This window comes from Peromyscus leucopus, chromosome X (genome assembly GCF_004664715.2).
Source record: "Peromyscus leucopus breed LL Stock chromosome X, UCI_PerLeu_2.1, whole genome shotgun sequence".
NCBI lineage: Eukaryota > Metazoa > Chordata > Mammalia > Rodentia > Cricetidae > Peromyscus > Peromyscus leucopus.
In genome coordinates this window covers 53,669,780-53,694,244 of record NC_051083.1, presented here as the reverse complement: position 1 = coordinate 53,694,244, position 24,465 = coordinate 53,669,780, and the positions used below count along the sequence as shown (strand labels likewise).

The 24,465-nt window shown below is 39.7% G+C and overlaps 1 protein-coding gene across 1 annotated transcript in view; it reads left to right on the top strand.

The window, feature by feature from the left end:
• Positions 1 to 24,465, top strand: part of Pola1 (DNA polymerase alpha 1, catalytic subunit) — a 331,476-nt gene that overhangs the window by 5,191 nt on the left and 301,820 nt on the right. Inside the window, exons 2-11 of the mRNA XM_028881682.2 lie at positions 266 to 390; positions 3,775 to 3,871; positions 6,523 to 6,603; positions 13,796 to 13,911; positions 14,374 to 14,436; positions 15,276 to 15,368; positions 15,794 to 15,881; positions 16,150 to 16,351; positions 16,440 to 16,618; positions 23,804 to 23,916. Coding sequence (XP_028737515.1) covers positions 266 to 390; positions 3,775 to 3,871; positions 6,523 to 6,603; positions 13,796 to 13,911; positions 14,374 to 14,436; positions 15,276 to 15,368; positions 15,794 to 15,881; positions 16,150 to 16,351; positions 16,440 to 16,618; positions 23,804 to 23,916 — 1,157 coding nt within the window. The remainder of the gene's footprint in view (positions 1 to 265; positions 391 to 3,774; positions 3,872 to 6,522; positions 6,604 to 13,795; positions 13,912 to 14,373; positions 14,437 to 15,275; positions 15,369 to 15,793; positions 15,882 to 16,149; positions 16,352 to 16,439; positions 16,619 to 23,803; positions 23,917 to 24,465) is intronic.

Genomic DNA, 24,465 nt, shown 5'->3' with positions numbered 1-24,465 from the left:
CGCCATGCCCAGCCTTGTAGTCAGTATTTTATCACAGCTACAGAGAAGTGAACAAGATAATTGGCTTTAGCTCTTTTAACTGGAAATTAGAGGAAATTTCTGGAGAGTCACAGTATCTTCATATTTGGACATGAGTGTTGTGAATTATTTTGCATTCTAAAAATACTCACTTGGTTATGAGTGTCTAGAAACAATCCTTTGGTATTGAGGGAATATGGCTGGTAATTTTATAACATCTCATATACTCGTTTTTTTTTTTTTTCAGCTGTGTCAGATTCAGGGAGTTTTGTAGCTTCTCGAGCTCGTCGAGAAAGAAAATCAAAGAAAGGACGCCAAGAAGCTTTGGAGAGACTGAAAAAGGCTAAAGCTGGTGAGAAGTATAAATATGAAGTAAGTAATGTTTTAATCCTGTCTTATTTAATTTATAGCCTGCAGGCAGTTCTGTGTCACATTCACCTTGTTAGAAATATTAATATATTTAAAATATTTTTTCAGAGTAGGGAGGCCAAAGGTAGAATCTAGGACCTCTTACATGCTGGGTAAGCATTCTACCACTGAGCTGTATTCCTAGACCTTTTTTCACTTTGTGTTTTGAGATTGGAGCTTACTTAAATGGCTCATGGTGTTCTTGAACTTGTAACCTTTTTTTTTTTCCTTTTTTGATTTTTCTAGACAAGGTTACAGGGTTTCTCTGTGTAATAGTCCTGGCTGTCCTAGAACTCGGTTTGTAGCCCAGACTGGCCTCAAACTCAACAGAGATCTACCTGCCTCCGCTTCCCAAGTGCTGACTAAAGGTGTCCCGCTGCCCAACATTGAATTTGTAATCCTAATGCCTTAAAGTTTTCCTAGTAGGTAGAATTACAGGCCCTGTATCACTAGGCCTGACTTATGATTCTTACAACATAATATTTAACATATGTGGCATGAGGTAGAGTTACAGATTATGGAGAGTACTAGACCCTTTAAAGTTATCGTCTGGAGCTTTGTATGCCATTTGCCATTTTAAATGAAAGTAGTTGCACGTGTTTTCCCCTTATTTAGCATACTGCATGTCCCTTTGCTTAAGGGAAATGAGAAGTGTTTTTACTTTTTTTTTTTTTTGGCTTTTTCGAGACAGGGTTTCTCTGTGTAGCATTGCGCCTTTCCTGGAACTCACTTTGGAGACCAGGCTGGCTTCGAACTCACAAAGCCTCTGCCTCCCGAGTGCTTGGATTAAAGGCGTGTGCCACCATCGCCCGGTGTTTTTACTTTTAATGACATTAAGTAGTATAGCTAAGCACTTTCTCAGAATTGTTCTTAAGCTCATTTGCTATGGGGTTCGGCATTGGAAATTTGGGCCTTATTTCTTTTTGTTGGTAAGATTGAATGGGATACTCTTTACTGTTTTTTTTTAAACCATTTTTTATGGCCTGTAGGTCAAAATCAGAACACATAACATTGTCTAGTCTCACCTTCCACACTCTTGAGTATCTTAACTGCCAAGGGTAGGAAGAGATTAATAAATACTAGAAGATAATAGCAACTAATATACTTTCTGAGTTAACATACATTTGAAGTGCTTTTACCAATATGCTTTTCATTAAATCTTCCCACTGATCATATGAAATAGATGTTATGATTAACAACACTTTTCAGGTGAAGTAACATGGCACAGGAAGGTTAGTGAGATCCTAGTGGAAGAGTCTTTATTTGAACCTAGGTGAGCTGGCTTGGGGATATTCGCATTTAATTCTGGCCTGCATTGTATTGGGGGATTAGGAAACGAGAAAGGATTTTGCCATTTGATCCCATTCAAGTTAAGTGAGGCTATGAGATCATAAAGAGTTGCTAAAAGGATTACACTGAAGCAGGAGTAAATTTTTTTGTTTTTGGGTTTTTGAGACAGGGTTTCTCTGTGTAGCTTTGGTTGGAACTCACTCTGTGCCTCAAATGCACAGAAGTCTTCCTGCCTCTGCTTCTTGAGTGCTGGGATTAAAGGTGGGTGCCACCACTGCCTTGTGAGTAAAGCATTTTTTAATATAGGAATTTCTTTAAAGGAGTTCTCTGTGGCATTTCAGATGTTGGTGTTATGTGGCTGAATCATTTTATACATGGTACTATTAATTGTATAGTTCTAAAAAGAGTTCGTGCTGGTCAGTAGCAGTGTGCTTTTTAAAGATAGTCTACTGGACTTGGGGTATGGCTTAGTGGTGGAGTACTTACTTGTCTAACAAGAGCAAAAAAGCCCTGTGTTTATCCTCAGTAACACACATGCGGAAGACAGAATAAAAAAGGTTCCTTGTGTCTTTTAACAATATGTTTTTATTTATGTATATGTGTGTGTCTGCCTATGTGTTTGCACATGGGCGTGCAGGTGCCACTGGAGGCCAGAAGAAGGTGTTTGATCTCTTGGAGCTGGAGTTATAGGTGGTTCTGAACCATCTCATTTGGTGCTGGGAACTGAACTCAGATCCTCTTAAGCACTGATCCCTCTCTCTTTACCCCCATCTTGCAGTCATTCTTTATAGTGGAAATCCAGTTAGCTGTTAACTACTAGGCTCTCAAGGCTCTGTGTTCAAGTTTTTTTCTAAGATCTTAGCTTTTCTGGTATATTTGGTATGTTTCCCCTTTAAAAAGGCAGACTCCTTAGCCGGGCGTTGGTGGCGCACGCCTTTAATCCCAGCACTCGGGAGGCAGAGGCAGGCGGATCTCTGTGAGTTCGAGGCCAGCCTGGGCTACCAAGTGAGCTCCAGGAAAGGCGCAAAGCTACACAGAGAAACCCTGTCTCAAAAAACAAAACAAAACAAAACAAGGCAGACTCCTAATGAGGGGGCAGTTTTTTTTTCCCAGGACAGGGTTTCTCTGTGTAACAGCTCTGGCTATCTTGGAACTCTCTCTGTAGACCAGGCTGGCCTCAAACTCACAGAGAGATCTGCCTGCCTCTGCCTCCCCAGTGCTGGGATTAAAGGCATGTGCCACCATCGACTAGCCAGGAGGGGACAATTTTAAATGAGGTCTGCCATATTCTCAATCTGGCAGGTCAGTGACATGTCACTATGGATAGCTACAGCAGTGGTGTGCATCTGTGCATTTATTGCTTTAACTGTGCAGAAGTGGTCCTGATACTTTCATATTCATGGGCCAATGTGATTTGAGAATTTACTGCTTTCACTGGACTTCCCATTTAGGTCCCCATTTACTTCCAAAGCCTCACTTTCAGGGAGGATTAGTGGTAAGACAAACAGATCACTCAAAAACCATTTCTTCTTTGCCTACTGAATATAGAGCAAATTTGTTTTGCTCATTTTTGGAGGGCATAGTAAGGTATTTCCTTTGAATTTTATTTAGTTAATTGAACCGTTACTAAAATTAGTGTCTTTGTAGGGCATTTGTCAATTAGTGGTGAATAGTTGCACTATGCCTTATGCATTTGTTAAGTATAGGAAAAACTAGTCTAGAAATTATGTGAACAATCCCCAAAGCAGCTAATGAAGAATTGGCTATAATTCAGTTTGTTTTTTATGGAGTAGATGAGTAATTGATGGTGTGACAAGTGTATTATGCTAATGGAATCATTTAATATCTTATGTTAACACCCACCTAAAAGGAATACTAAGTTAATTGATGTCTATTTAAGGAAAACCCTGCAGTGGTGTTGAATGTCAGAACTCATGATTTGGTTGCAGCTACTCCATCAGGCTGCCATTCCAGTTTCAATTTGACAATTTTTTTTCATCAGAATTGTTTAACACTTTCACTCCATTTGAAGCTTTTCCATAAACTTTGTAATGGCAGGTTGAGGACCTCACAAGTGTTTATGAAGAAGTTGATGAAGAGCAGTATTCGAAACTGGTTCAGGCACGTCAGGATGATGACTGGATCGTGGATGACGGTATGTGGGAGGAAATTGCCTGCTCGGCACTGTTCTAGTTACTTCTTGATTGTCATGTGGGGCAGTTGCTATGCCTGAGGAGATGTGAGGCATTTTCATTAGTTATCTTTCTCTTTGCTGTGATAAAATAATTGATGAAATCAACTTAAGGATGGCAAGGCTTATTTAGGTCACAGTCTGAGGCTGTAGTCCATCATCATTGGGAAGGCAGGAGTGACATTTTATCTGCAGTCAGTAAGTAGAGAGAGAGGAATGTTTTATACTCTGTTTGCTTTCTTCTATTTAAGTCCAGGGTCTCTATGGAATGGTGCTGCCCACCTTAGTTAACCTTAGTCTAGAGAACCTCCCAGAGGCTTATCTATTAGGTGTTTCTGGATCCTGTCAGTTTGGTTGACAGTCAATATATGGTGTCACAGCATTGCTACATATTTTTTGTTTAGATTTTCCTTAGTTTTTGAAGATGGGGAAGCATAAAAATAGGAAGTTGATTTAAGAACCCTTTAGAAAATAATAGGCACATACCTAAGACTAAATCCCCTAGAACATGACCATGTACGAATTAAGAGGGAATGTAGATGAATTTCTAAATGGTCTTATTAAATAAAAAACACGGAGCCAGATATAGGGGTTAAAGCCTGAGAGAGAACAGAGGAATAGGAACAGGCACAAGCTAACCTCACCTCATCAATACCTCAGCTTCCAAATGCGAGTGACTTCCTGTCTACCCATGCGTATAAGCCTTGCTGTTCTGCCATCTGATTTTGCTCTCTGTCCAGCTGCATCACTTCCTCCTCCTGCCCAGCTCTGTCACTTCTTGTCTGTCTGTACAGACCTCCAGACCTCCATGGTTAACTAGTGTTGGAATTTAAGGCATGTGTCACCACACCTGGCTCTGTTTGCAGTGTAGCCTTGAACTCACAGAGATCCAGACCTGCCTGCCAAGTGATAGGATTAAAGGCATGTACTTCTATTGCCTGACTTTTGTGTTTACTTATAATGGCTGGCTTATTCCTCTGATCTCCAGGCAAGCTTTATTTATTAAAGCACAGATAAAATATCACCACAAGGGAATGCTTGAGTCACTGGATTCAGTTATCAGTGTCCTCCTCTAAAAAGAGGAATATTGAGGAACTACCAATCTGTGGATCCAACACACAGTCCCATAGCCTGTGGAATTAAGGGATACACTTCAGGTTCTGCCTTTTCCACTTTCCATCTAGCCTTGGGTAAGTCAGTTAATATCACCTAAGCCACAAGTTTTCTGGAGATAAGAGACCAACTTCCAGAGTTTCTGTGAAGAGTACAGCAGGTTGTAGGTGTGAGATGTAATTTGAGCCACAGAAAGCACCTTGTTCTTGTATAAACCTCAGTGGTTTCTGGTTTCTTTCTTTCTTTCTTTCTTTCTTTCTTTCTTTCTTTCTTTCTTTCTTTCTTTCTTTCTTTCTTTCTTTCTTTCTTTCCTTCCTTCCTTCTTTCTTTCTTTCCTTCCTTCCTTCCTTCCTTCCTCCTTCCTTCCTTCCTTCCTTCCTTCCTTCCTTCCTTCCTTCCTTCCTTTTTTTTTTTTTTTGGTATTTTGAGACAGGGTTTCTCTGTGTAGCTTTGTGCCTTTCCTGGAACTCACTCTGTAGTCCAGGCTGGCCTCAAACTCACAGAGATCCGCCTGCTTCTGCCTCCCCAGTGCTGGGATTAAAGTCGTGTGCCACCATCGCCCTTCTTTTCTTTACTTTTCTCTTCTCTTCTCTTCTCTTCTCTTCTCTTCTCTTCTCTTCTCTTCTCTTCTCTTCTCTTCTCTTCTCTTCTCTCTCTCTCTCTCTCTCTCTCTCTCTCTCTCTCTCTCTCTCTCCTCTCTCTCTCTTTCTCTCCCCTTTTTTTTAAGAGGTAGTGTTTCTCTGTGTAGCCCTGGCTGTCCTGAAACTAGCTCTGTAGAGCGGCTGGCCTTGAACTCACAGAGATCTACCTGCCTCTGCTTCCTGAGTGCTGGGATTAAAGTTGTGTGCCGCCACCACCACCACTACCACCACCACCCGGCATAGGTTCTGATTTCTTAGCATGAGAATTTTGGCCAGAGAAATGAGATGAAGACTATGTCTGTGACTCCTATTTCTGTAATTGGGGTCGACTATGTGGCTAGTCTTCCGTTGGAAATTAGGATACCTTCCAGCGCTTATGGTATTTCCTTTTCTTTGGTAGAGCAAAATGGCTATAAAGCAGCCTTCTGTGGCAAAGTTTTTGATCCTGTGGATCAGATCATTTCTCTAGCTCACCTAGCTAGATATGCTATATATCTTTAGGGTTTGACTCTACATCTGCTGGGTGGATGCTGCTATACCTTTTTTTAATACCCATTTGAACAGAATTCTACCAAACTTAAATTGGAACAGGCCAGAAAAAGTGAGTTGGTAAGTATTTGGGTTTTGAATGTTTGAGTCATGAGTAAAATACTATTGTTCACTTGTTTTTTGTTACTTTGAGGCAGGCTTTCTTTCACTCTGTAGCTCTGGTTGTCCTCTAGCTCCTTTTGTAACTGGTCTCAAGCTTGCAATCTTCCCGACTTAGTTTCCTGAGTCCTGAGATTATAGAGATGCACCACCATGCCCAGCTTTTGGCCACTTTCAGAAACTTGATTCCAGTATGAAATTTTATTTTTTCAGATGGTACAGGCTATGTGGAAGATGGCCGAGAGATTTTTGACGATGACCTTGAGGATGATGCACTTGACACCTCTGGGAAAGGTACCTCCATTTTGTTTTGAAAAATGTCATTTTGAGATTTGAAGAATTGCCTAGAATTTGGAGTGACTTGGTGCTCTGATACAGTCTGTCTTTGAGAGTATGTTCTAATAGACAAACAGTTGGGTAGAAAAATTATATGTAAGAAGCAAAAATTCCAGCAGGAAATAAAAAGTATTATGTTCCTGTTACACTTTGATCTTGTACTTATTTTAAAATTTTCAGTTTTTTAGTAATTTTAGAATTGCAGATTTTGAGGGATGCAATAATAAGTAATGTCTTTTAATTCCCACCGAAGTGAAGTACTTAGATTAGCTCTTTAATAATTGTATAGTAGAAAAAAAGGTTTATGTCCCAAGATATTTATGAAGGCATCCGAACACAAAACTGTAAACTTCCTTGAAACATGATGCATTTGTTGTAGTTGTTAACTTGATAGTGTGGTAACCAGTAGTAAATTTAGTAGATGATAACATCACGTAGGTGTGTGAAAAGTGACGGAGCCTGCTAGGGAATAATTTGCTTTAATTGAAATTTTGAATGATATAACCCTCATTTTGGATTAACATTTTATACATTTGCTTCCTTTTCCTAACTACATATACAGGGACTTTAGGGTGAGTTTTTTGAACTTCAGCAGTGATTTCCTAAGAGTAAGGATGCTTGTCTGTTTAACCATAGCACTGTTTTCATGGTATTTATCTAATATGTTGTCTATAGGAAAAAAATTTCTATTTTTTATTCTAATTATCATTTATTTTATATTATATACAAGTTTTATTCTAATTGTTATTGGTAATAAGTTTGATTTCTTGGTTAAGATGATAATTAGAAATATCTTTTATAATTAAAAGCATTTATTGACATATGTGTTTGTTGTGTGTGTGAGAGACAAAGGGACGGAGGGAGAGGGCATAATAGTGCACTGGCATGTCTGTGCCGCAGTGTGCGTGTGGAGGTCAGAGGACGACGTGTGGAGTTAGTTCTCTCCTTCCTCCTTGCTTGGAGGCAGGCTCTCTCTTACTCTGTCGATTCCCGCTGTGAACTGCCGGCTAGCTCAACCCCAGCGTAGCTGATCTGCCTATCTTAGCCTCTCATTTGGCTGTAGGAGTGCTGCAATTATAGATGCATGCTACTCCACCCCAGATTTTTTAAAACCTGGCTTCGGGGGACTGAGCTCAGGGTGTCAGGCTTGCTCAAGGAAATGATGAGTCATTTCCTTGGCTCCCATAAATTTCTTTAAGAAGCAAAGTTTACTTTAGTTTTTAATGTCTCTTTACTCTTTGGTCTTATTTTGTGTTGAACAGCTGTACCTCCCTTCTTCCCATTCTTTCTGTCTTTCATGATATCAAAACTTTTATTTTATTTTTTTATTTTTTTGGTTTTTCGAGACAAGGTTTCTCTGTGTAGCTTTGTGCCTTTCCTAGAACTCATTCTGCCCAGGCTGGCCTCGAACTCACAGAGATCCACCTGCCTCTGCCTCCTGAGTGCTGGGGTTAAAGGCATGCGCCACCACCACCCAGCGATGTCAAAACTTTTAAAGGGCTACTTGTTTAGTTGAATGTTCCAATGTCTGGGATTTTCCTGACTGCTTCTTTGTGCTTAGGTTCAGGTTAGATATTTTGGCAGCAGTAAAATGTATTTCAGAATAAATGTGGCAACATCTACAGCATGAATGGAATAGAGACCTTCCTTCCCATTGACCAGATGTCATTCATTCCATTATTATTGATAATATAATATGTTTGATTTCTTGGTTAAGATGATGTCAGATTATTTGCAAAACTTCCTTTATCCCTTTGTAATTATGTAGATACAGGTTGATTTTAAGTCGTGTATATTGTATATAGCTGATTTCCTCACAAAACTTCACCAAATGCTTTGAGTAGCTATTGGTGATCCTCTCTCCTATTATTTTTAAATTATTCATTTAATTGCTTTGTGAGATAAGGTCTTGCCATGTTATTCAGGCTGCTATCAAACTCTTGAACTCAAGTGATCCTTTTGCCTAAGCCTCATGTGTTCATTAAGCACTGCTGTTATCACCACACCCAGCCTCTCTGTTCTTTTATATTATGACATCGAAACTGGACATTTCTAAGAAGTACACTGTTGAAGTTCAGTATCCATTAGCATGTTTCCTTTTGTGTCTGTTGGTTGCTGAGCACACATGTGGGTGAGTGTGCCAGTGGCCAGAAAAGACATTGGGGAATCTTCCCTTTTCACTCTTCACCTAATTCTTTTAGACAGGGTCTGAAGTCTGCTATTTTTGGCTATGCTGGCTGTACAGTGAACTCCCTGGATCTACTCATTTGCCCATCAGCATTGGGGTTACAGGCATGCAAGGCCACACCTGGTTATTACTAGGGTGCTAGAGATTTGAACTCAGGTCATCTTGCTTTCATAGCAAGTGGTCTTACTGAGCCATTTCCCCAGACTCTCATTTTTCCTTCTGAGGTTCACATTTGTTTGGTGGAGTCCTTTTCTGTTTGTTTGTTTTTGAGACAGGGTTTCTCTGTAGCTTTGGAGCCTGTCCTGGAACTCACTCTGTAGACTATAGGCTGGCCTCAAACTCACAGAAATCCACCTGCCTCTGCCTCCCAAGTGCTAGGATTAAACTGCCTGGTGGTGGGTAGTGGAGTCCTTTTAATCATCCTTTTGACAGGGTCCTACCAGTCTTAGAACATTCACCAGCTTTTAGGGCAAAGATGTTTCAGTACTTATCTGTACACTTCTATCATAAACCTGGACTGCTGTTTATCCCTAGAATTTTGACTCATTTTAAGTGGGGAATTGTATTCAGATCCGGGGAATGGAGGTACTCATTGCCACTAAAGTATAGAGACTATGCTTGAGTTATGGCAGTGCTATTATTAATTGTATCATTTTGATCTGATATTGACCTGATCCTATCACCTGTCTAGATTTTAATTTTGCCACCTGTATAGTAGGAAGTTGGAATGGACAGGAAGTATCTCAGAGAAAGGATCTATGTCCCAGTTGCCCCAGTTTTGATCACAGTAGCCAGTACAAAGAAAGTATGCAGTATTTCTTGAGTGAAGGAGCAATCATTGTGTTTCCATGATTGTATTATTCTTTCTTCTTGATTAGATATCAGTGAAGAAAAGTTTTGACATTCTAGAAAACAGATAGTCTTAGAAAGTTTTACTTCATATTTTGTACCACCACATACCTATAGCTCTTAACTGTTGCAGTATCCTCTGCCAGAAGCCAGGTAAGATCACAAGAATTTACGAAGGGAAATAGAATCTAACAATCTACTTTAACATTTATAGAGAAGTTACAGAATTTTGGTTCGAAGTAAAAGGTCAACTATATTTGAAAATACCTCATCATGGATTGGCTGCATATCATAGAGGTGGAAAAATATATCAACTATATCCCAGTGAAAAGAAATCAATGAGAATGCACAGTAAAACAAAGCACTAAAGAATTCCACATCAATATTTATTTATAGTATTTTCTTCCTTTTTTCTGGGTAAATCCTACTAACCTACAGTGGTGAGATTAAAGCCTTCTCATGAAGCCTTTCTTGTTTGTTTCAAACCTCTGTTGATCTCTCTCTATTCAGTCTTAAAGCCTGAGTTTTGTTTACTGGCATTTTAAACATTATTCCAAATGATGTCAATGAAAAGCTAAAGACCTTCAAGTAATTCTCTTAAAGTCTTCACAAATGTCCTACAGTTTTCACAGTTCAGGCACATGAAAAATACATTAAAAATGTTTTTATTGTTCATGACTTTTAGTAAATTTGCAATGTGTGCAGCCATTTCCACTATCTGATTCCTTCACTTTTAGATGCAAGCCCAGTACTTATTAAGCAGTCACTCCCCAGTCCTTCAGTGCTTAGCAGCCATTGATCTACCTTTTATCTCTGGATTTGCTTATTCTATTAGGATATTTCATATAAATGGAATCATAACAATAATTGACCTTTTGGGTTTGGCTTCTTTGACTTAGCATAATGTTAATTTATTTCATTCATGTTATAGCATGTGCTAGAGCTTTATTTCTTTTTATGAATGAATAATATACTCTTACATGGTTATATATCACATTTTGTTTATCTGTTCGTTAGTTGGTGGGCATCTGTGTTATTTCCATCTTTTGTTTATTGTCCTTACTGCAACTTTGAACATTGTGTTCAAGTTTTTGCTTGAACACTTTTATTTGTTTGGGGGGATATATATCAAGAATTTTGTGTGTTGTTTTGATTTATTTTTGTTACACAAAGGATAGTGTCTATAGATAGTTATTCTCCATGTTTTCTTTCACATAGTGAAGTACCTGAAAAGCAGTCTAGTGTTATACATAAAGTGTGTAGAAATCTTTCCTTTGTTTTTATGTCCCTGTAGCTGCAAAGCATCATGTGGATGCTGCATGGTATAAGTATGCACTCATTACAATGAACTCCTTGGAAGAACACTTAAATCAATAATTTGTTGTTACAAATAGTACCATATCCAGTAACTCTGTGCCTTCCTCAGGGAAAATTCCTAGAAATGAGATAGCTGGCTTAGAGAGTAAGTGTACATGAAAACTTTAAAAGTTTTTTTTAAGATTTATTTATTTAAAGTGTATATGAGTAGTTTGTCTGCATGTGTGTATGTGTACCATGTGCATGCCTGATGCCCATGGAGGTCAGGAGCAGACATCACATCCCCTGGAACTTTAACTGGAGTTATGGATGGTTGTGAACCACCATGTGGGTGCTGGGAACTGAACTGGGTCTTCTGTAAGAGCAACAAGTGTTCTTAACTTCTAAATCATCTTTCTAGCCCCTATTTTTATTTTCATTTTCAAAGTTTGTTCGTGTTTTGTCTACATGTATGTCCACATCAAATGCACGCCTGGTACCCACAGAGGCCAGAAGAGGTCATGAGATCCCCTGGAACTAGAGTTATACAGGTGATTGTGATCATGTAGGTACTGGGAATTGAACTTGGGTCCTTTGGAAGAACAGCCAGTGCCCTTAACCCATTTCTCTTTTTAAAAAAATTATTTTTATTTTATGTTCATGGTGTTCTACCTGTACATATGTCTGTGTGAAGGTGTCAGAAATTCTGGAACTGGAGTTACAGACAGGTGTGAGCTGCCATGTGGGTGCTGCCTTAACCCATCTCTTAAGCCCTGGTTTTTTTTTTTTGTTTGTTTGTTTTTTTACTTAGGGGCTTATTTAGCACAGGTTATTTTTGAACTCAAGCTCCTCCTGTCTTAGCTTCTTGAGTCCTCCTGTCTCAGCTTGTTGAATACTAGGATCACAACCCTGAGCCACTATGCCCAATTATGTTCTTTGTAGGAATTATACATTTTCATAAACAGTGTACAAGTGTCTGTTTCCCCCAAATCTTGCTAACAATGTATTGCCAAGCTTTTGAGATAGGAGGGCTTTTGCCTTGTCTTATTGTATCTTGTTTTATCCTTTTTGGCTGTCATCTCTTGGAGGTCTGCTCTTCTCTGAAGAGGAAAGGAGGGGTAGTGAATCTGGGGGAGAGGGGAGGTGGGGAGGAGCTGGGAGAAGTGGAGGGAGGGGAAACTGTGGTCAGAATGTACTGTATGAGAGAATAATCTATTTTCAATAAAAATATAAAAACAAACCAAATAAATAACAACAACCGAAAAAAGTACTTTGCCCCTAATTGAGGAGCTATTGGCAGTTGATGGTTGGCAGGGAGGGAGACTAGAAATCTTTGGGGGAGAATAAAGCCTGAACTTTGGTATCACACTGATGTACATATGGGCAGCATTAACTGGACTCAGTGAGTTATAGTAGAAAAGGACATGAAATTGGGAGAGAGATATGTTGGAGGGTCTTGGGGCAAGTTGGGGCAAGGGAGTTGGAGGTTATATGTCATTAAGATATATTGTATATATGTCTGAAAATTTCAGCCAGGTATGGTGGTGTACACCTTTAATCCCACCACTGGGAGGACAGAGGCATGCAGCTCTTACAGTTACAGAGTTACAGAGTTTCAGGCTAGCCTGGTTTATAGAATGAGTTCCAGGACAGCCAGGGTTACACAGAGAAACTGTCTTGAAAAACCAAAAAGAAATAAAGAAAATTTCAAAAAAGAATTATTAAAAATTTTGAGCACCTCCAAAAATACCATGTTCCTTTATTTTTAAATTTGTCATTTTGGTGTTAATACTGATTTACTGCTTTACAAATGGTTAGTCAACATGGCTTATTGAAAACTCAAGTAATGTGAGTTGCCAACTTTATTATACAGTACATTTTCATAAGTAGTTGGGTTGTTCTCTAGACTTTTCCTTTTAGGAAGCAGAATAGAAGTTTATTAAAAGATATTTTTAATAGAATTAAGAATGGATTATTAGAAAATGAGGTACTTGGAAAGAGTGAGACATAAGGGTGTTTATAGGCTTCTTATAAGAGTGTCACACCTTTCTTTAGACTTTTTTTTTGTTTTTTTGAGATGGTTTCTCTGTGTAGTCCTGGCTGTCCTGGAACTCACTCTGTAGACCAGGCTGGCCCCAAACTTGCAGAGATCCTCCTGCCTCTGCTTCCTGAGTGCTAGGATTAAAGACATGTGCCACCACCACCACCCGGCTTCTTTAGACTTTTTTATATCATCTAGTCTGTGTATACTGCTACTGTACTGTTTTAATTAGTCATTCCTGTTTCTTTTTAGATTTATATATGTATTTTTGAATGAGTCAGAAAGTGATATTAAAATGGACAGTAGTAGGAAAGTTCATAGGTGATTTAGTCATGCCCACAAGGGAAGACAGAAGACAAAAGTTTTCTTTGAATGAGCAAGTATGCTTGTGCCACTCAGTTTTGATACAGCATAGAGCACGTGTCCAACTGCTATTGGTTCCAGATTAGCTTTCTCTTCTTAGTTTTCTGGGAAGCAAGACAGCAAAGCTATCCCCTTTTCAAAAGCTTTGCATTCCCACTGACAACTACTCACCTAACTCCCCACACTTAACTCATTATATTTCATTGCATTTTGTAATTCAGTTTTGAGTTTTCTTCAGTTTGTCTCATTGGAAAGATTCTTTCATGTGTACCTTATGCAGAATTTCCCAATTTTGTATTTTGAATTCTTAATTTATTTTCTTCTTAAGTTCTCATATACAGACAATGAGTGATTGTGACTAGGCTTTAGTTTTCCATCTAGTGCATGTTTCTGAATACTCTCTATTTCAATAGGAAGTGATGGCAAAGCACACAGAAAGGACAGGAAGGATGTAAAGAAACCTTCAGTGACAAAACCAAACAATATCAAGGCAATGTTCATTGCTAGTGCTGGGAAGAAAACTGCAGATGTGAGTTTCATGTTTCCTTATATTGTGTCTTTTCCCTCTATGAAATGAATTTAATTTTTCATTGCTCAAATGGTATGTGTTCAATACATGTTTGAGTAGTGTTCTATGAATTGCACTTTGTAAGATGAATTTAGGTTTTATGTGAGTATAGTTACCTCAGTGGTTAGGTAACTTAGGAGAAAAAAGAAAATTGAATAGAAATGCTGAAATGACAGTATGTTTAGTTTTAGTGACAAGCAAGGAAATTATGGAGTAAAGATGAAAATAGAGGCAGGGAATATAAATTTACAAATTAAATATGCGCAGGTCATTGTTAAAATCTGAGTAGTAGATGAGAGTTAGCAGTGAAGGACTGATGGGGTTAGGTTCTTCCTTTCAGAGATGAGTGTGTGGTCTGCATGAAAAAGTTCAACCCAGAGCATTCTCATCTGAGCTTTCTTTACATTTTTATATACTATACAGAAAACAGTGGACTTGTCCAAGGATGATCTGCTGGGTGACATTCTACAGGATCTGAACACCGAGGTAAGTGAATTTCCTGGAGTTGTAAGCTATGCAGGGTCATAGACTGAAGAAACAGACAGACTATCACCAAAAAGACAAGTGCCAGGATGCTACCACACATGCACACACAGAATCTTCCTGCCCTACATACAAAAAGAAAACAAAAGCCCTTAAATTATTTTCTTCTCACTCTTTTAGGTGAGGAGTTTCCAACTGTTACTGCTCTAAGATTATGTAGATGGGCTGTGTGGGTGTGTGTTGGAAGTAGTAAGAATATACCCAGGAGTTGGTTCTGTGAATGTTCATTGCTTATATTCAGTTACTATAGTGTATGTTCCATAAATAGATTGAAGCCTGTCAATCTGCACACTTGGGCATGAGAGCCCCTTTCTGAATTCTGAGTGGGAGTGAAGGAAGAGTAAGTTAGCTGTCTTTGATAGCACTCAAACGGGCTCTGTTATACTGTGAATTCTGAGATTTGGCCATATCTCATAAAGACTAAGCTTTTGTTTAGAGGTGTACTTCTTTCTAAGTAACTACTGATTAATTGACGAATACCAACACTATGTAGTTCTATTTTGCTGGATGTTAAATGTAATACCTGAAAGGGTAGGTGAAGAGAGTATGTTAAATTCTTGAAAGAAAAAATAATTAGGGATGGATTAAATATCTATTCTGGTTTTCTAGTGATTTCTGTAGTATTGTTGCTATAGTAACTGCAGTACATGAGCACGGATCCTGTCTGGGGGGGCAGGTATGGAAAATACTTTACTTATTGGGCATAAGTAAAAAAATGTACTTTTTTCTATTATGTGGTACCAGGCACGACAGTGAAATGCCTGTCTTCCTCTTCCTTTTAGATACCTCAAATAGCTCCACCACCTGTATTGATACCAAAGAAAAAAAGATCCACTGGAGCTTTGCTCAATCCTTTCTCAGTGCACACCTCTAAGGTAAAGTGTAGAAACATCCTCCTTCTTTATTTATTGTTCTGCTTTAAATTAGTTTTATTTACCAGTATGAAGGAGATGATCATTTTGAATTTGTTTTGTTTCTTTTAAATTAGAATTGCCATTCAATGTATAGTTTCATATGTTTCAAAAATAGCATGTGTCTGCTTTTTTCATAGTAAATTTTGTAGTAACTAGTGCATGTTTATTATAGGTATTACAACTGTGTTAAATGCAATAATTTTCTTCCTGGAAACAAGTATTTTTTGTGTAAATCCAGGTAACAGTAAAATAATTGAAGCCATTACATTAATAATATACAAAATCTTTTTATAAGTGGGAACTGTCATTATCTTTGGTCAGGGTAGGACAGTTGCATATTTTTAGTATGCAGTTCTGACTGACTAAACACTTAAAAACATTTACAGGCAATTCCTTCAGGAAAACCTGCTTCCCCTGTCCTCAGGAAGGAGCCTCTGTTAACTCCCATTCCTCTTAAATGTACTGAATTTGCTGGTAAGTCTCATGTCAGGCAAAAGTGCAAGTTGTTGAGCAATAACAGCCACACATAGAGGCTTGGTGATATAGGGGTGGAGGTAATTTTGAAGGTGGCACATCTAATCATGAAAGGTTGAATTTCTAGTAATAAAAATTAAAAGCATCCAATATGAAGATTAAAGAGAAATACAAGTATAATATATGAAAAGGCTGTTATTTCAATGTTGAATAAGCTTTGTGCCCCTTGGTACTAGCATGTGGTGGGAATGTGTGGTGATGTTTACAGGAGAGCTGGCCCAGCCAGAGTGTCCAGAAGATGAGCAGGAGTCAGGGATAATGGAGTTTGAAGATGGTGACTTTGATGAGCCCATGGAAGCTGAGGAGGTAGATGGGGAGCCTCTGACTGCCAAGACTTGGGACCAAGAGAATGAGCCAGTAGAGAGGGTGAAACATGAGACAGATCCTAACAAAGGGACCACATCTTTCTTGTAAGTGCATTTTATTATTTTTCAGAAAAATAGTACTCTGATTATTCTGTTGGATTTTATAAAGTGTTTGAAAATGTGCTTTCTACAGAGAAAGTTTTGTCCCAGATATCTCTTGTTGGGACATGGACCAGGAGGATGAAAGCAGTTTCTTAGCTCAGGAAGTCCAAGTGGATTCCAATCAACTTCCATTGGTAAAAGGGGAAGATGATGAACAAGTGTTTCAATTTTATTGGCTGGATGCTTATGAAGATCCGTACAATCAACCAGGTAATCATATCTAAGGTAATCTTAGACTTATTACAGAGTGTAGTGCCTTTTCCTTTAAATACCTTAGTGATTCTGATTGGCTTTGTTTTTCTAATAAAATTAGATAGTAAATTGTCTCTTTTTTTTTTTTTTTTGATTTTTCGAGACAGGGTTTCTCTGTGTAGCTTTGCGCCTTTCCTGGGACTCACTTGGTAGCCCAGGCTGGCCTCGAACTCACAGAGATCCGCCTGGCTCTGCCTCCCGAGTGCTGGGATTAAAGGCGTGCGCCACCACCGCCCGGCAAATTGTCTCTTTTAAATTAATTATTTTTTAAAAAATTATTTATAATTTTAAAATAAAAATATTATTTTGTTTTTTGAGAAAGGGTCTCTCTATTATGTAGCTTTAGCTGTCCTGGAACTTGATATGTAGACCAGTCTGGTCTTGAACTCACAAGATCCACCTGGCTCTGCCTCCTCTGTGCTGGGATTAAAGGCATGTGCAACCACGCCTGGCCTAATTTGTATTTTTATACAACAGAAAACATTCATTGTGTGCTAGACACTGAGGTTGAGTGAGCAAGCTGGTCAAATTCCTTATATAGAAGCTTATATTCTAAGTGGGGTGAGAGTGGATGGTAGTTGGAGGGTGACCAATTGGCTCTTTCTTAAGAATTGAATCCTACAGGACAGCATGGTATCTGGAATCAACTAAGCAGGGTTCATAGGGGCTTACAGAGACTGAAGTGGCAATCACAGAGCCTGCATGGGTTTGTGCTAGGTTGTCTGCATATACATTATGGTTGTTGGCTTGGTGTTTTAGGGGGACTCCTAACTGTGAGAGTGGGAGTATTTCTGACTTATAAGTGGAATTTCTCTGTATCCTGGCAGCCACTCCCAAATAACCACTCAGAAACTTATTATTAATTATAAATGCTTGGCTGATCGCTTAGGCTTGTTTTTTTTTAGTTATCTCTTATAACTTAAATTAACCCATTTCTATTAATCTATGTGCTGCCCCAAGGCTTGTTTACCTCATTTATGCATTTCCCATGTTTCTTCCACATCTGGCTTGCAACTCTCGTGACTCCCTGACTCTGCCCTTTCTTCTTCCCAGCATTCTCTCTGCCCCAAAAATCCTGCCTAACTATTGGCCAATCAGGTTTTTATTAACAATGAGAGCAACACATCTTCACAGTATACAGAAGGATTATTCCACAGCACTGACTTTTGCCTGCTCTTAGGACCCTTTTCCTTCTACTGGGTTGCCTTGCTCAGCCTTGATGTGAGGGTTTGTGCCTGGTTTTATTGTATCTTGTGCCATGTCCAGTTGATGTCCCTGGGAGGCCTGCTCCTTTCTGCAGGGAGATGGGGGAACTGAATCTGGGGAGAAGGGAGGTGGGGGGAATGACTGAGAGGAGTGGAGGGAGGGGAAGCTGCGGTAAGAATGTATATATGAGAGAAGAATAAGTAAAAAATAAAAAAGAATTGAACCCTGGATTGAGATGAGGCACGTATCAAGCTAAGGTAAAGGCACTTTAGTTTAAGGAACCAGTAAGTGCAAAGACCTAAAAGAGGAGGAGGCTAAGGAGGCCTGTGTGGTTGTAATACCATTGGAAATGACAAAATTGATGCATAATGAATAATGAAGTTGATGATAAAGGCCAAAGGCTGGTATTTTAGTTACAGTTTCAATTGCTGTGATAAAGCACCATGACCAGAGGCAAGTTTAATAGGAAAGGGTTTATTTCCTCTTATAGTTTGTGGTCCATCTTCTAGGGAAGTCAGAGCAGAACTTCATGGTCTCATGAAGGGTGCTGCTTACTGGCTTTTTTGCTCCTTGTGGCTTGCTTGCTAAGCCTGCTTTCTTTCTTTTTCTTCTCTTTTCTTTTTTTTTTTTTTTTTTTTTTTTTTTTTTGGTTTTCTTGTGTAGTTTTGCGCCTTTCCTGGAACTCGCTTTGTAGATCAGGCTGGCCTCGAACTCACAGAGATCCGCCTGCCTCTGCTTCCCAAGTGCTGGGATTAAAGGTGCGCACCACCACCGCCTGGCCCAGCCTGCTTTCTTATAGCACCTGGGAACACCAGCTCAGGAGTGCCACCGTCTCCAGTGAGCTGAAGCCCTCCCTGCACATCAATTATCAATCACCTAAGTGCCCCACAGGCTTTTCCACAGTTCAGTCTTGTGGGGGCATTTTCTCAAATGAGGCTCCCTTTTTCCAAATGACTCTAGGTTGTGTCAAGTTGACAAAAAACTAGTTAGCACAGCTAGATACTAAAGGCCTTGAAAACCTTCTCAAGTAAATTTCAGTCTTACTCAAAGAATCCTGGAGAAATATCAGAAGACTTAATTGCAGTGTGTTATAGTCTCATAATTGACTTTACATTTTAACAGGAATGCTCTGGCATGTGTGAAGAAGTGCGTGTGTGTGTGTGCGCGTGTGCGTGTGCGTGTGCGTGTGTGTGTGTGTGTGTGTGTGTGTGTGTGTGTGTGTATATACACCCATGGAGGCTGAAGTGGGGTACCAGAGAAATGTGGAAGCCCTGAAGACCAGTTAGTCCAGGGTAGAGGTGTTGGGTAATTGGAACCTGGTTGCTGGGCAGAAATAGAAAAATTAAAGGGATTTTAACTATATTTAGACATAAAAATATTGTAGATTATATGGGGCCAGGAAATAGGAGGCAAGACTGACTCCCTGGCCTTTCTTTCTTTTTTTTTTTTCTTTTTTGGCTTTCTGAGACAGGGTTTCTTTGTGTAGCCCTAGCTGTCCTGGAACTAGCATTGGAGTCCAGGCTGACTGGGATTAAAGGTGTGCGTCACCACTGGGCTTCTCCCTGGTCATTTTAATGAGCTAATTCTGTGAATTCTTTACTCACAAAATGCTAGGAGTTGGTTGGTTAAAGTGGCTGCCCAACAACAGAAAAAAGAGAATATTCTTTAAAAATTTGTAGGGCTGAGCATTCAGTGAGGGATGTTGCTGTTCCCTCTTGCAGGGGAAAAAAATCACCTGAGGAACTCAGAACACCAATGTGATGTCAGAGTTATATTATTCCATTTTGAACACATATAACTGTCTGAGAAGGTCCTTCTTAAACTGACCAGTTGTCTTTTTTGTGGCTGTTTCTGAGTCTGTGTCTCTGCTACCAGATTGAACCTGTCTTATTCTAGTTCTTCAGGGTAACTTTTTAAGAAAGTTAAAATGTACCCCCAAATGAAGTAGTGGAAATGTGTTATTTCATCGTTAGCCTCTCTGCTCATAAATAGAAGGGAAAATAACTTTTCACTTACCATGATTCATTAAATGAATCCCGGCATTTAGCCCAGAATGACTTAGCTGTGGGTATAAGGACTGCATTTGAGTAGCTAGCTAGCTGCCTGTTAGCCTTGGGGTTCACACCCTCTGTATTGGTTTTTTCTTAAGACCCGTGGGAAAATTTAGTTTTGTAGACTGAAGTGTTCTAGGCAGCATAAGAACCCTCTCTAAGTTGTCTACGTACAGGAAGGAGCTGGTGAAATGGCTTAATAGGTAAAGGCTACTAAGCTTGGTGACCTGAGTTCTATCCTTAGAACCTACATGAGGAAAGGAGAGAATTAACTCTTGCAGGTTGTCCTCTGACTTCTATAATCTTCCCCCAACATATAAATGTTAAAAAAAAAACCCTCAGATATTTGCATTCTGACATCTGCATCCTTATGTATGGTTGTAACTTCTAAAATAGACTTTATAGATTTGATTAAATTAAGAGATGAGAATTTCCTGTGGGCCCAGTATACGCTAGGAGTCAATATGATCTGTCTGATTAGTATAAAATACCATATACATCTGAAATAGAATTGTCTGCATTTAGATCTCGGGATTTGTGGTGGATTCAAGTGGTAATTTCAAAGTGATTTCCTGGAGACTGCATCTAATAAAACTAAAGGGAATAACTGTATATTAGTTAAGTGAATTTGTAAGAAGGATGACTGACTTGGAGACCTGATGTACATAAAGCTAACTGGATATTACCTAGAAAAATGTTAATGGTTCCTGGGAGGAATTGTCAGATCATTAATATACTTCCTCTTAGCAAATATTTATATACTCTCTCAGAACCACTTAGGTAGCATGTGTCTCTATCTTAGTTTCTTAGACAGTTACAGTCAAGCTCAGACATGGTATCTTTTTTTTTTTTTTTTTTTTTTGGTTTTTCGAGACAGGGTTTCTCTGCGTAGCTTTGCGCCTTTCCTGGGACTCACTTGGTAGTCCAGGCTGGCCTCGAACTCACAGAGATCCACCTGGCTCTGCCTCCCGAGTGCTGGGATTAAAGGCGTGCGCCACCATCGCCCGGCCAGAAATGGTATCTTAACCAATCCACTTTAGCTAGGGCATGATGATTTGGTTATAGATTCTTGGTTTTTTAAAATTTTTATTTATTCAATGTGTCTTTCAGATCATGCATTTTGATCCCATTCATTTCCCCATCCCTTTGCATCTATCCTCTGCCCCTGCAACAGCCCCCCCCCCCAATAAAACAAAATTTAAGAGAAAAAAGGAAAAAGAAAAAAATCCCCATCATGGAAGCTGAGGTATGACACAGTGAGTCACGCAGTAAACCTCTTTGTCCACATGTCTTTACTTGCAAGTGTTTGTTGCAAAGAGTCATTGTTCTGGTTCGAGACCTCTGGCTTCTACTATATTACCATCAATGCTGGGTCCTCACTGGGACTCTTGGATATCCTGTTGTTGCCCTGTGTCGTGGAGATCCTGCAGCTTTGGGTCTGCAGGTCAGGTTCTTTCACGTGTTCCAGCAGATCATAGATGGGGTGGATGTTGGGGCGGGCCAATTCCTAACCCTGGTTCTGGGCCTGCTTAGCTGCAGGATTGGTCAGCCCGCCCGTTCTCTCCTGTCCTCACCACCAGGGGGAGCTCTCCACCATTGCCCTGGCTAGTTCACCCTTGCAGCAAAGAGCTAGGGGCGGGGCCAGTTCTGCTTTCATGCCATCGAGTTGGCTCTCCCCGACCTACACTCTCAGGGTCAGCTCTACTGACCTGTGTCCAGGCGTGGTGCAGGGGCCCCTCTCCTGAGTGCTGCAGCTAGTGAAGGGCAAGGACAGCTCTGTTGTTCTTATGACTCCGGGGCCAGCTCCTCCACCAGTCTCAGGCATTGGTGGGCAGGGGGTGGAGAGAGGGATCTCTCTTCCACACATGCAGGAACATGTCAGATGAGTAATGCAGACAGCTCTTCTTTGATCTCAACATCGGGGCTGGGTCACGCACACCTCCCAACAACAGGACCAGCTTTGCTGTGTGCCTAGGGGAGGAGCAGGTACTGCTTTACTGAGTGCTGCAGCTGGCAAGGGGGAGGGTCATCTCATTAGTCTGTTGCAAGCAGTTGGGGGGGGGAAGGGAGGCATCTCCCTCACCCACACCCCTGCATGACAGACGAATAGTAGGGACAGCTCTTCCATGCTGGTTTACCCATAGCCAACAGGGTTGGCTCTGTTGTGTTACCCAGGTGAGGGGCAGAGCCAGTTCTCTAACCTGCCACAGGTGTTGATGGGGGTGGGTGGATATAGATTCTTATCTTATCCACAGACTTTTTTGTTCCATACTGGAAACTATTTTTCGGTCATGCTGGAGATTGAATTCAGGACCTTATGTATTCTAATTCTAAGCACATGCTCTGCCACTGAGCTACATTGCATGGGATGTATTTTGCAGTAGTTTATTTTTTTGGGATCACTGCTGCTCAGCTTGACCTCAAACTTCTGAGCTCTAGAGACCCTTCTATCCCAGCTTCCCAAGTAGCTAAAACTGTAGACCTGTGTCATCTTACCTACTTTAATTCACCACTATTTTAAACAATGGGAAGAGCTGTCTCTGCTCCATAATACAAATGCTGAGGCACAAAGAAATTTCTGGTTCAGAAAAATGCCTCAGGAATTATCTAGACTATTCACTTAGAAAACAGGTTCTGAAAGACAAAGTACCCTTGGCCCTTTCCTGCCAGAAGTCTCAGCTTCTCACTTGAAGTCCACTTTCCTCTTCTGTGGCACTTCTCAAGATGTGTCCTCTGCAGTGGCATATTTTTCTGTTTATGATGCCAATGGGTTAAATAAAATAGCTTTTAAAAGCTTTAATCTTAGGGGGTTGAACAGTTTCGTTGTGATAGTTGCTAATGATCACTAAGCTTTGGTGAAGTCAATGCTGCTAATAAGAACAGAGTATGCCTAAAGACCCCGTTATTGTTGCTCACTTTCTTCCAGATTCTAAGTCAGTCAGTTATTGCTGAATGAACCATAATTATGAAAAGAATCTTACTCTTTGCATATCAGAACATATCCTGTCTTCATTATGACTTTTTCAAGGTTGAATAATCCTGACTGCACCTGGTTTCAGCTAGTAACTTGGGGGGGGGGGTGTAATCTTTGTTTACCATGATCTTTTTGTGGCAAATGAGGCATAAACAGTGTCAAATGTGTTGCATGAAGTGTGATATTAGTTTGACTGTAAAATGAGCTATTTGAATCTTTGAATCCAATATTAGGGTCTTTATTTTTTCTTTGCATGGAATTTTGTTTTTTTATCTTTAACTGTTGTGAGGATGACTTCTAATTTTCTGTGCACTTTGAATTTTTTTCTTTAAATTATCCTCAGTACCCCCTTCCCCTCTCCTTCTATTTCCCCACTTATACCCCCACCTCCTTGAAAATTATACCACTCTTGTAAGAATTTTAATCATCTACAGAAATGAAAATCCTTAGGCGGTCTTATTTCTTTCTGCTAGAATGAGTGACAAAAGAAAACACTGATGAGCTGTCTTGTGAAACTAGGGTAATTGGCCTTGTGAACAGTAACCTTTGCATGTGTCAGAATTTTCTTAGTATCTAAGATCAGCGGCTGTTTTGAGTGGCTGTGTTGATTACTCATAATTCATGGAGCCAAGGATTTTGCAAGATTTTGCTAAGTTGACCATCTCTTAAGTTGACTATCAAATCTTTGGAGTCCTTACTTGACAGCCAGTTTTCATGAATAGTGAATTGATGTCTGCAAAGCACATTTTAATGCTACACTCTATATTACCTGGTGATCTTAGAAAAACTGAAGGGACTACAAATAGGAACTAGGTGTAAATATGTGAACACATTCATTGGGCCTTTGACTTGCCCCTTTAATTTAATGTACTTGAAAGCTTTTATTTCCTATTGTTTTTCTTTTTTTTTCAGGTGTGGTTTTTCTGTTTGGCAAAGTATGGATTGAATCAGCCCAAACCCATGTGAGCTGTTGTGTTATGGTGAAAAACATTGAGCGAACACTTTATTTTCTTCCCCGTGAAATGGTGAACATTAGTGATTACCTTTTAATCTCAGTAATTGTATATGACATAATTTTAATTTAAAAAGTATAGAAATGAAGTATTATTGAGCTTTTCAATTTTTTATAATAAAAACTTAAAATATATAATGCTGGGGGCTAGAAAGATGGTTTAGAGGTTAAGAGCTGGTACGAACCTAAGTTGAGTTCCTGGCACCCTCATCAGGTAGCTTAGAACCCCCCTGGAACTCCAGGAGGTCTAACACCCTTTCTAGACTCCACTGGCACCCTCATACACATAGACACACATAGACATAATTTTTTTTTTTGTCGTTTGTTTATTTTTGAGACAGGGACTGCGTAGTTCTGGTTGGCCTGGAACTCACTACATAGACCAGGCTGGCCTTGAACTTATGGGGATCCACCTGCCTCTGCTTAATGAGCATCAGGATTAAAGACGTGTCACTATGCCAGGCTCCATAGACATAGTTTTAAAAATAATAAATTTTAAAATATCTGTAATGCTTCCTTTTTTCTTACTACCCTTTTGCATAAAACTTGGGCTTGTGACTTA